General features: G+C 39.1%; 1 protein-coding gene across 2 annotated transcripts in view; it reads right to left on the minus strand.

The window, feature by feature from the left end:
- Positions 1-12358, minus strand: part of MICU2 (mitochondrial calcium uptake 2) — a 249043-nt gene that overhangs the window by 18891 nt on the left and 217794 nt on the right. For both annotated transcript variants that reach the window (XM_084617911.1, XM_084617912.1), the window contains one exon: positions 7112-7177. In XM_084617911.1, the coding sequence (XP_084474037.1) occupies positions 7112-7177 (66 nt within the window). The remainder of the gene's footprint in view (positions 1-7111; positions 7178-12358) is intronic.

Genomic DNA, 12358 nt, shown 5'->3' on the forward strand with positions numbered 1-12358 from the left:
TTTAACTTAAAACTAAGTAACAACATAATGCTTTCAATAGTCCACATTTATCTATATGCCTGTGAAGTCAAAATCTCTTGTGTTGCTCTGAAAACTACCGCTGAAAAGCAAGTGTTTATAATAACCTTTTAAAGACTAAATCTACAACAGAAAAGGCACCTTGTTCCTCTACTCAGATTTCTCCTTATAAGCTAGAAGACGACATATAAACAATACCTATCTCATCTTATCTAAGATGACAAAGCCTATCCCTGGATTTATAATAAATATGCACCTACTTGTTTGCTACCCTCTTTATCAGTTGAAATTCCAAGCTGTAATTGGCACATGTCCAAGCACTTGCTAGTGAGAGTTAAGTGTGTTTAAAAACTACAAAATAGTACTTTTCTTGAAAGCAGAATGTGTGATAGGAAACCTGAAAGACAACAGCTTAAGGGTAAAGTTTCAAAAAACTTCTTTTGCCAAGGTTAATGCTATTAAATTAAGGTACATTGTTAGTACATAATTCTTTTTGGTCCACAAAATCATTAGCTGCCTTTCCTGCTAATCTCCACATAGCGTATAAACTAATACCCCCATGACAATTCTTTGTTAAAAGGTATGAGAAATGTATTAATATTTCCAACCCCTCACTCTTCTAGGTCAGGTGGAAACATAATTTAGATTTTGAAACTTTCTCCCTCAGCTTTGGGAATGAATGGTGACCTAATATAGTATCCAAACACAGCACTGAATAATAATCTTTAGAAACAGACTCCCCCAAGAATTATATTTAGCTACAGTGCTGATCTGCACCAAGTAAGTAATATGTGTTTTTCCAATCTATTGAAATTAAGGTAGTGTTAATGGAAATATACAGTACAAAAACACAGTATGTACTACAAACATAAGAGCCTATATTTCTACTGCAATTTTAATATATGGAAATAAAAGGATTAAGTTACTTTAAAGTAACTTAAGCTCCTAAATCACATAGATTCTTTTGAAAATTTTACTCCAAATCGTGAAACTAGTCCTTTTCTATCAAGAACCATTTATGGCTCAGACAAAACAATTTTTTTCCTTATTAAATCATGGAATTTGTTTAAAAATTATATGAATGGAGGACCTGATGCTGCAAACACTCAAGAATGTGTGTAACTTTACTCATGGAAGCAGTCCCAATGAACTCAATGTTTGCAGGACTGGGGCCTTAAGTATCAGTCTATTGGCAATTATTAGCTAGAGTTGAAACAGGTATTAGGCAGTGGAAGCTGTTCAAAGAGGTGATATGAATTTTGGGGAGACAGTCTCTATTTTCAGAACAAAAATAAGTGAAGAAAAGAGAAAAAATGATTTTCATAAATTCATTTATAAGAGATAAAACTATTCTATTCTATATCATTGTATCTGAGCACCTTCCAATAGTGCATTAAGCTACATGACTAACATCTGTCACATATTGTTTGTTCTCTCATCCTCTCCCTATGGGGAGAAGTATATGCAGTGCTTTGTTTTGTTTTGGTAGTTTTTTTAAATATACATGTTGCTATGTATTTATATTAGAGAAGGCAGGGTCAAAGAAACGTGCCTTGCACATGGAGCAGAAAGTGGTAAGGTTCGTGATGGTCCCTGGTTCCTGTAGGAGTTCATTCCACAGTCTTGGAACAGCCCCCAAGAAAGTTCTATCTCCCATGCAGATGAGCTTTACCCTTATTGTAGAGGGTTCCATTGTGCCAGAGGGCCACAGTTGTTGACCACAGTCTTCATCCTGGAGCTTTAGATGATCTTTTAGATATGGTGGACCCATGCAGCACCTTAAAGATAAGGACTGAGGACACTGAATTTGATTTGATATTTTATGGAAGGCAATGTACAAAGCAGACAAGTGTGATGTGCTCACAGTAGCCAATGTTGCTGAGAGGAAATGCTGGAGTGTTCTGTATTAATCGGTGTTTCCGAAGTGCTGAAGCCTTCATGCCCAGGCATATTGCAGTGCTGTAGTCCAGTTGAGAGGTGAAAAAAGCAAATCATCATCTCTCTTCAGAACAAAGGTTGGAAAAAGAGTTTTACAAGTGAAGAAGTTATGAGTAGAAAGAGTGCTTGACACATGATCAAAATGGACATCAGTGGAAAATGCATGTGGCCAGGTCTGAGAGTAAGTTGTTTATAGTTGCATCAAATTTCAGTTTAAGAGTTTAAAATCTCCTGTTTTTAAGAGATCAATAGCGGTGTCCCTAAGAACCAGTTAAATGTTTTATAAAAGACACAAGTGAGATACTTCATATGGAAACAAGCTCATTAAAGAATTCAGAACCATATGCCTAATTTGTCATTTGGAAACAACTGTCAAAGTAGATAATATGCTGTTTTATCTTGCCTAATATGAAACTTTACTTTATAAACAAATGCAAAATATTCTACACTATTAATCACTCCTTGCTAATGGTAATTAAAGTTCATTTTGTACCATTATACTTACTTTAGTCTTTTTGAAAAAATACACTTTATTAATTAAAAGTATTTAAATAGTTTAAGAAACTGGTTTGACTATGTTCCAGTCTTTGAAACAATGTGATCATTCTTTATCGTGGTTTTTTTGGGTCAAAGTCCCCTTTATTATTAAATTGTACCTGTATTATTGGTGAAAATCAACACCTCCTCAATATGTCACAGTGGTTTTTCCATTTTGATACTGTTTAGGACAACGTACACTTCTGTAAGTTAGCTAGGAAATACACTAGCTAGGGAACAATTATAAGCAATACCACTCCCCATGCTGCAGTGCTGGAGACGATCACCAGCTGCAGTCACAAAACGAAACAAACAATATCCCCTCAACCAGGTTTTAACATTGTAAAATAAGGGGCAACATGGGGGTTTTACATCATCTTCATGAGCATCTGGCATTCTCCAGGATGTTGGAGACACGATACTGGATGAGAGGAACCACAGATCTCTAGTCTATGACATTTCTTATGTTGCAATAAAGTTTTGCCTAATGGCCTCAAAAGAAAGTGGTGCTCACTGAACTGATGAAAAGCCTTCTGAAATGGATAGGGAAAAAAAGCATTTCTCAATCTAAATACATGGTGAAACCCTATATATGTCAAACTAAAGGTATTTTAAATTTAAAATTTTAATTTTTCTCAAAACAAACTTTTTAATTTGAATTGGCATTTGGCGCAACCTACTGGCAGCAACCATCTCAACAGAATGTGTGACTTCATATAAGACATGAGATGGCTGTGAACTCCTTGAGGCGGCAAGGAGTTTGTTCTGTTTGTACAGTGCCTAATACAATGGGGTCCTAGTCCAGGACTAGGACTCCTAAGGGCTATAGTAATACAAATAAATAACAGTAATACTGTCTGGGAGCTCTGCAGAACAGACAGACAGTCACCAACAGGTTTCAATACTCATGTCACAATTACAGCTGTCTCTATGGTGAGTCCCGTATGGGGAGGGGAAGGAAAGCCAGGTGGGATAGGCAGTTAGTGCTGGTGGCAGTGAGGCTAGATGGACGGAAGAGACAGCATGTGTGGATGTGGCCCACCTGCCAAATCTATGTACACCTCTACCCCGATAAAACATGGCTTTGCATACAACGTGATAAAGCTCCGACATGCTGCTCTGAGCAGTGTGTTAGGGGTGCCGGGCTGGGGCCGAGGGGTTGGATAAGGGGCAGAGCGTCTTGGGGGTGACCAGGGGCTCCCCCCCCCCAGGTCTGGGAGGCAGGAGCTGTGGGGGAGCACTTTTGGGGGCCCCACAGTGGCCCAGGGGATTAGCGGGGGGCTGGGAGCAGCCCGCTCCGCTTCCTTCGCCCCGGCCCCAGCCCCAGCCATGTCGCTTAGGGGATTGGGCTCGGGGGAAGGGATCCCCCGCACATTTACCGGCAGTGGCGGAAGTGGAGCAGCCTGGCCCCAGACCGCTCCACTCCGCCAGCTCCCAGCCGCGGCGCTCCGCTTCCCGCCGCCAGTGAGTGCAGGACCTTTCCCCAACCCCCTCCCTACCCCCAGCGACATGCCTGGGGCCGGGGCAAGGAAAGTGGAGCAGGCTGGGGCCGTGTCGCTCCGCTTCCCACCATAGGTGAGTACAGGGGGCGTCCTTTCCCCAACCTCCCTGCACTCACTGGCGGCGGGAAGCGGAGTGCTGCGGCTGGGAGGTGTCAGAGTGGAGTGGGCTGGGGCTGTGTTGCTCTACTTCCCGCCACTGCCGGTGACTGCCTGTCGGGGGCAGGGGCTGTGGATTAGGGTCGGGGCAGTCAGGGGACAGGAAGGTTGGTTGGGGTCCTGTGGGTGATTAGGGACAGGGGTCTGTGGAGTGGGCGGTCAGGGAACAAGGAATGGGGGGGCCAAAGCAAGTTCGATATAACATGGTCTCACCTATAAAGTGGTGAGATTTTTTGTCTCCTGAGGACAACGTTCTATCAGGGTAGAGGTGTACTTGCCCATGTATGTACTGGCTACACCATTTCCAAGATGTATCCAATCCTGGTAGCCAGGGCACTCCCCACAGCATCTGTCCTGGCATTAGTCTTGTATAGGCATAACTTTAGGATCTTTCTACTCCCCATCCTCAGAGTGGTTAAGGCTCTTAGAAGTTCTAACTGAGCATTTAACACAAGATAAAATCCTGGGATTGTTGGTCTTTGTAAGAAATAATAGCGTTGAGAAACTATGTACTTATTTTTCTCCACTGAAACTACTGTAGTAATCCTTTGGCTCTAAAGGGACACCATCAACTTTAAAAAAAAAATCATACTTCTGACAACTCATCTTTTATCTACTATATTTAAAAATAACACCAACGATTACCACAACATTAAGATATTAGCGAAAAATTTTTGTACTTTGTTTACTTTGACAGGACTTTGTGTAGAGTCAGTTTTGTTTTTTATTCTGTTAGTTATTGAGTTTCCAGGGTTAGTGTGGTTTTTTTTACACAGAAATAGGAAAGAAAAATAATTTTTTTTAAACAACAAGAAAATAGGACTATAAAACCACAAAAATTGGCAGAGGGATTTGTATGACCTGATGCTATTTTTAACTTGTATTTTTAAAACTGACTAGAATACCCATGAAAGTGACCCTTTAAGAAATTACATTATATTTTGTAGGTAATATTACTTCATAGATTTTTCTAATGAGTGTACTTTGAGGAAACAATCTGGAGTACGGTTTAAAGCACAGTTAAGATATTTAGTGCTGGTCTACACTACTGCTTAAATTGATGTAACTTATGTCGCTCACGGGTGTGAAAAAGACACACCCCTGAATGATGTAAGTTACATTGACCTAAGCATTGTTCACACCAGCGCTATGTTGGTGGGAGACTCTATCCCGCCAACATAGCTTTCACCTCTCGTGGACGTGGAACAATTATGCTGACGAGAGAGTGCTCTCCTGTCGTATAGCGTGTCTTCACCAGATGTGCAGCGGTGGCACAGTTGCATCAATGCAATGTAGCACTTGAGTGTAGACTTGCCCTTAGTCACAACTCTTAAATTAGTTCCTAGAGAGCTGAGGTGTTCACAGCTAAATGTGACCAATTGCATCATAAAGGTCCCTTGAAATCTTATGCTGTAACTGTGATGGGGCAAAGAAAAGAATTTTTGCTTCCACTTAGTACTGTATTGGCTAAACCTCAATCCACTATTTTTATGAACAGCGGACAGTCTGGTTAATCTGAGCTGTCTTCATTTGGTGGCTGATGAAATTTCCCAAAACAGATGGGAATTGTATGTTACTTTCGAGAAAATAAAGCAGATTTATCTGCTTCTATGGAAGCAGAGCAATATCTTGATGGGGCAAACACCAGGTCTTCATGCTTAATGAAATACTAGAGGTGTTAGGAATACTTTGTACCACAATCATGTCTTCCTGTTTGTTGAAGGCCAGTGAGGAAGAACTGGTTCTGTAGTTGGTAGAAACTATCAGTGTCTTGCAGATTGCTGGCTTTCATAAGGAAGCTCCTCTTTACCATCTTGCTGGACGATGACAATCTAGCCAGCTGTCACCTTAGTATCTAATCTTCCATTTTTGGCTAAATTGTAAAGAAGGTTGTGGTAGACAACTTTCAAATACAGAGATGCCTCAGATCTCCGTGACTCCTGTCAATCTGGGTGCAGGCCAGAGAAAGCACTGGTGGTGGTGGTGCATTCATCTCCTCCTGGCAATGTGTCCTTACTGACATTGTTAGTTTTATCAGCTACCTTCAGTCATGGGGTGTTATGCTGAAGACTCCCAACTCTGTTTTTCAATCTCATACAATCTAGCCATTGGTATAGAATGCCTTATCTGTGTGTTTAGTAGAGATTATAGAGTGGATGACAGCTAGCTGGTTGAAGCTCAGTCTGGGAAAAAATTAGGTAATGTTGGTAGATTGAGGGAGGCAGCCAAAAGATATGAGGAGGACTATAACTGCTCCTTTAAGTAAGGATGTGTGGTAGGCATTTGTTAACAAAGTTATCAATCTGTGGGAGCCCCAAGTACTGTTGGAAGTTTATATCTAGGATTCTTTTTTAAGCTTCAACTGGTCCAGAGACTGCAACCATTTTCTTTGGATGTGGACCTGGCTAAAGTAATCCATGCCTTTCTCAACACAAGATTAGGGGCCACATTGTAAATCAATAGAAACTGAAGCTGATACAGAATGTAGCAGCTACTCCATAGTCTGCGCTGATTGCCTATTGGTTCTTGGGTGTGTTGATTTTAGCCTATAAAGCCCTATATGGCTCAAGACTTACTTATCTGATACACTGCCTCTCTCCCCATATAACAATATATTATTCTTTCTATAAACACAGTTTTTCACAAATTATAAAAACGTTGCTTTTAAATACAAGCTTATGAACTCTAAATAATAGAGTGGCTACATAGTAGAAAAGTACATTACTTTAATATGTTTTATTAGGAAACTCAGAAGTAAAACTGAAAAACATTTATAATATTTCTCTTACCAAAATTAAATAGCAGAGGTGCCAGATCATGCACTTTCATTTAATTAGAAGTACCAGAGTTGACATGGATGAATTAATCTATAAACTCTAAAATCTATAAACACTAACTTACAGAGTTCAGTGTAAGTTCTATAGAAACTTGCTTAAGGAAAATGATTGACTGAAGCATACCTGTGATAACATTTCACGTCCAGAAGCTTTTCTCAAGTCATCTTGCTTCCCAATGATTTTCTGAAGCTAAACATAACAGAAACAGAGAATATGTAACCATTTTGATTGGCTTAAGATTCTTATATTTGTATTTCAGGAATATTTTTTATTAACCTCACCTTTTAATTAAACTCATATTTTTCTATTGCTCTGTTTTCTGACCATCAAACTATTTTGTGTATTAAAACACCCTTTATATATTTAAAAGATATTTTGCCCAAATGTTTACCCTTCCCCCCTCTTTTTTACTGAGGTCCAATCCATCACAGTTCTCTTGCTTAATAAGTTCAAGCAAAACACTGTGTAATGAGCTCTCCTTTTACTTGTCATTCTAGTCTTACTGACAGAGGTTCTCTTTCATTGGGAACTTTTTTTTTTTTTTTTTTTACCATCCACCGCTGAATAATCTCAAGATTCAGGAATGTTACATCCAGGATCGTTTTAGAAGATAAGAATATGAAAGTGGAAAATATGGTTATGTTTCCCCACCCCCACTACTTTACCAATGCATATTTAAATGCTTTGGAATAGTTCTCAAATAGCGTAAAACCCTCCCTCTAGAAAACAAAAAATGTGTCTGTTTAAATAAGGTACCATGTGGTTAACAAGACCAGCTAATTTCAAATCCAAAGCAATTTAACTAAATAGTCAGAGAAACTACTTTTTGTTTTTTAAATCAAAATGTGGCCTGGACTTTTTTAAAAAATAAAATATTCTTGAATGAGTCAATGGGTAGAATTTTCAAAAAGCACCTAAATTTCATTTTCAAAAGTCACATAAAGCCTGTCAGTCTCATTTTCAAAAGTTACTTGGGTAAAATTTTCAAACAGCACAAAATATTTAAAATAATTGTATCAGGAAAAATACAGCTATTAATCTGCAGTTTACTATAAATATGTATCATTCAGAAACACCCTCAGCAGCAAGCTTTCTTCATGGATATATTTTATAACTGTTCACAAACAGCTTGAGAAATCAACATACTCACAAAATCGAGTGAGTTAACATAGTACATAGCAAAGTTCACCTACCTTTCATTGACATTTGTACCAATCCTCAAATGGATAGCAAAAATAAAAGAACAAGGAACTTGTCATTACATTTGGGATACAGGCATAGACATAAACAGATCACTGTGGATTTCAAGTCACATAAGGAAGATGTTTTTAAAACCAATATTTATACTGCCATCTTCTATTCTGTTTTCTCTCTCAAACATCTCTGAGCCATCTCTCATGCTGTCCCTTATTAATGGGAAAGGCTTCCTAACAAAATCCATAAAGCCACTACTTTGTTTTCAAATCCCTCCTTAGTTCATTTTTGCCATGATGCCTAAAAAGTAGTACTGGCTGACAGTGTCTCTGCCGATGGTGAGCCAAGAACACTGTTTATTGCTCACACTGTTACCCTTCTTCTCCAACCCCTTTCATTCTGTTTGTCTAATCTACCCATTGTGTCTTGTCATAACCTAGATTCTGAGTTCTCTGAGACAGCGACTGGCTTTTTTACAGCATGCTTATACAATCTTCAGCACAATGAGGCCTTTATCCTTGGCTGATGTCCATATTTCTGGTTCTTGCAGTACCTTTGATGCCTATAGTAAAAATATTCTTTCTAGGAGCATGAAGTTCTTCTGGTAGTGAACCAAATTTTCATAGCAAATAGCAAATTCTGCTTTGGGCAAATTCATGATTGCTCACAAGTGGAAAAATTAAGCCAATGTGTTTGAAAACTCCCTTTTACTTTCTTATCTGAAGAATTTCTATCTTTTGTTTACATGAAAACACAAGAGACGAAGCAGCAAAACTTTTATTCTTCCACAAACCAAAGAAATATGATTTTTCATTGGTTTCAGTGCTTGTGAGAATTTTTTAAAAAATATACAATCCACTGACAGCACGCACTCACATATCTAGGATTAAAGTGAAATTTTGAGAGAAAGCTATCTATAAGGTTTGTTGTTTTCTAAAACTGTACATAAATTACCGTGAAGTTCATTATCCACTTTCTAGAAAAAAAATTTATTGGTCTTCTCAGGAGTTTGAAGAGGTTTTTCCAGGACAAGGAGGGTGGGAGGAGGAGGAGGAGGTAATTTGCAGTGGAATAGAGAGAACTGTGCCCTTAAGCAAAAGATTCTCATCACATTGTAACATTTATCTGTGTTTAATATTTATATCTGTTCATCACAGTAATACACTAATGGCCATCATCCTTTAAATAAAACAAGTCAAAGAGGATGAAGCATATTATGCATAATTGATGCTTCTCTACCAAAGAAATGTATTATTAAGAAGCAATCTTCTCAGAAGACAAGTTTTAGTAGAATAGACTTCTTCATTTTTGAAAACAAAAACAAATGAAACAATTTTTCATCTTCAGAATTATACACTGAAGTTAGTGCATGTGGAACTATTAGTGCTGGAGACTGTACAAGTATTTATGCCACACCTCCAGGAGTGAGAGAGTGAGTAATTCATTGTCCATGTTCAGTTAATTTTTGGCTTTTAGTTTTTTTTTGTGATGTGCACTTATTTGTTGCTCCACTTGGGGCAGCCCAGAACCATAAGCAACTGTGTTACTACTCTGCTTTAGCAAGATTAGACTGTGTGTCAGCTCTTTGCCACACCAGTCTGTCTGCTTCACCAGCAAATTCCTCGGGACTCTGCCAGCTTTAATTTTGCCATGCAGATAACAATCAGTGAACCCAAATTCCGAGTTCCCCAGAGGTGTCCCTCTGTAATGTCCAGTCCCTCTCATTGGATCCTCCCAGAAATCGTTAAGTTCATTGCCTCCAAAGAGACAGTACACATGCCAGCCTGTTAGGTTAACTGAGGACTCACTGTACTTCAATATAACAGCACTGAGATAGTCATAGTAAAACTAAGAATAAGTTTATTAATAAAGAACAGAGATTTAAGTGATACTAAGCAAGAGAAAAAGAGACAGGTATAGTTAAAAAAAAGTCCCAGTCTTATTAATCTCTCCTCACACGGAAGCCGTTCTATATGCCTAATCATTTTTGTTGCCCTTTTCTGAACCTTTTCCAATTCCAATATATCCTTTTTGAGATGGGGCAACCACATCTGCACGCAGTATTCAAGGTGTGGGTGTGCCATGGATTTGTATAGAGGCAATATGATAGCTTCTGTCTTATTATCTATCCCTTTCTTGATGATTCACAACATTCTGTTCACTATTTTGACTGTCGCTGCACATTGAGTGGATGATTTCAGAGAACTGAAATGAGGTGGGGGAATAGCTCAGTGGTTTGAGCCTTGGCCTGCTAAACCCAGGGTTGTGAGTTCAATCCTTGAGGGGGCCATTTAGGGATTGGAGCAAAAATTTGGGGATTGGTTCTGCTTTGAGCAGGGGGTTGGACTAGATGACCTCCTGAGGTCCCTTCCAACCCTGATATTCTATGATTCTATGAACTATGACGCCAAGATTGCTTTCTTGAGTGGTAACAGCTAATTTAGACCCCATCATTTTATATGTATAGTTGGGATTATGTTTTCCAATGTGCATTACTTTGCATTTATAACATTAAATTTCATCTGCCATTTTGTTGCCCAGTCACCCAGTTTTGTGAGATCCTTTTGTAGCTCCTTGCAGTCTGCCTGGGACTTAACTATTTTGAGTAGTTTTGTATCGTCTGCAAATTTTGCTACCTCACTGTTTACCCTTTTTTCCAGATCATTATAAATAAGTTGAACAGTATTGGTGCCAGTACAGATACCTGGGGGACACCCCTATTTACCTCTCTCCATTCTGAAAACTGACCATTTATTCCTACCCTTTGTTTCCTATCTTTTAACCAGTTACCAATCCATGAGAGAACCTTCCCTCTTATCCCATGACTGCTTTATTTTGCTTAAGAGCCTTTGGTGAGGGACCTCAACAAAGGCTTTCTGAAAATCTAAATACACCATATCCACTGGATCTCCTTTGTCCGCATGCTTGTTGACCCCCTCAAAGAATTCTAGTAGGTTGGTGAGGCATGATTTCCCTTTACAAAAACCATGTTGACTCTTCCCCAACAAATTATGTTCATCTATGTGTTTGACAATTTTGTTCTTTACGATAGTTTCAACCAATTAGCCCGGTACTGAAGTGAAGCTTACTGGCCTGTAGTTGCCAGGGTCACCTCTGGAGCCCTTTTTAAAAATTGGCGTCACATTAGCTATCCTCCAGTCATTTGGTACAGAAGCTGATTTAAATGAGAGGTTACATATGACAGTTAGTCCTGCAATTTCACATTTGAATTCCTTCAGAACTCTTGGGTGAATACCATCAGGTCCTGGAGACTTATTACTGTTTAGTTCATCAATTTGTTCCAAAACCTCCTCTAATGACACCTCAGTTTGGGACAGCTCCTCAGATCTGTCACCCAAAAAGAATGGCTCAGGTTTGGGAATCTCCCTCACATCCTCAACCGTGAAGACCGATGCAAAGAATTCATTTAGTTTCTCCGCTATGGCCTTATCGTCTTTGAGTGCCCCTTTAACATCTTGATTGTCCAGTGGCCCCACTGGCTGTTTAGCAGGCTTTGTGCTTCTGATGTATTTAAAATTTTTTTTGCTATTACTTTTGGAGTCTTTGGCTAGCTGTTCTTCAAATTCTTTTTTGGTCTTTCTAATTTTTACACTTCATTTGCCAGAGTTTATGCTCTTTTCTATTTTCCTCATTAGGATTTATCTTCCACTTTTTAAAGGATGCCTTTTTGCCTCTCACTGTTTCATTTATTTTGTTGTTTTGGTTCTTTAACTACAATTTTTAATTTGGGGTATACATTTAAGTTGAGCCTCTATTATGGTGTCTTTAAAAAGTTTCCACGCAGCCTGCAGGGATTTTACTTTTGGTACTGTTCCATTGTGATGCTGGGTAAGTCACAAATCTCAATTTTCACTGGTAGCCACTGTGCCCTGGATTTTCTGTGTTTTCCAAATTGAGATACCTGGGGCCAGATTTACAGAAATGCTGAGAACTCATAAATGCAACTGACGCCAAAAGAAGCTTGCCTTGAACATATGAAATGCATAAAAATGCTAAATACTCTGAAAAATCAGGCCTTGGGCATCTGAACTTGGGCACGCCAAATCAGTGTAGAGTTTTGGCCTTGCTCTCTCTATGTCTCAGTCCCCATCAGTAAAACGGGGACAAAACCTCCCTACCCAACAGGAGTACTGTGAAGATCAATTCATCAGTGTT

The sequence above is a fragment of the Lepidochelys olivacea genome (genome assembly GCF_965140295.1).
Source record: "Lepidochelys olivacea isolate rLepOli2 genome assembly, chromosome: 1".
NCBI lineage: Eukaryota > Metazoa > Chordata > Testudines > Cheloniidae > Lepidochelys > Lepidochelys olivacea.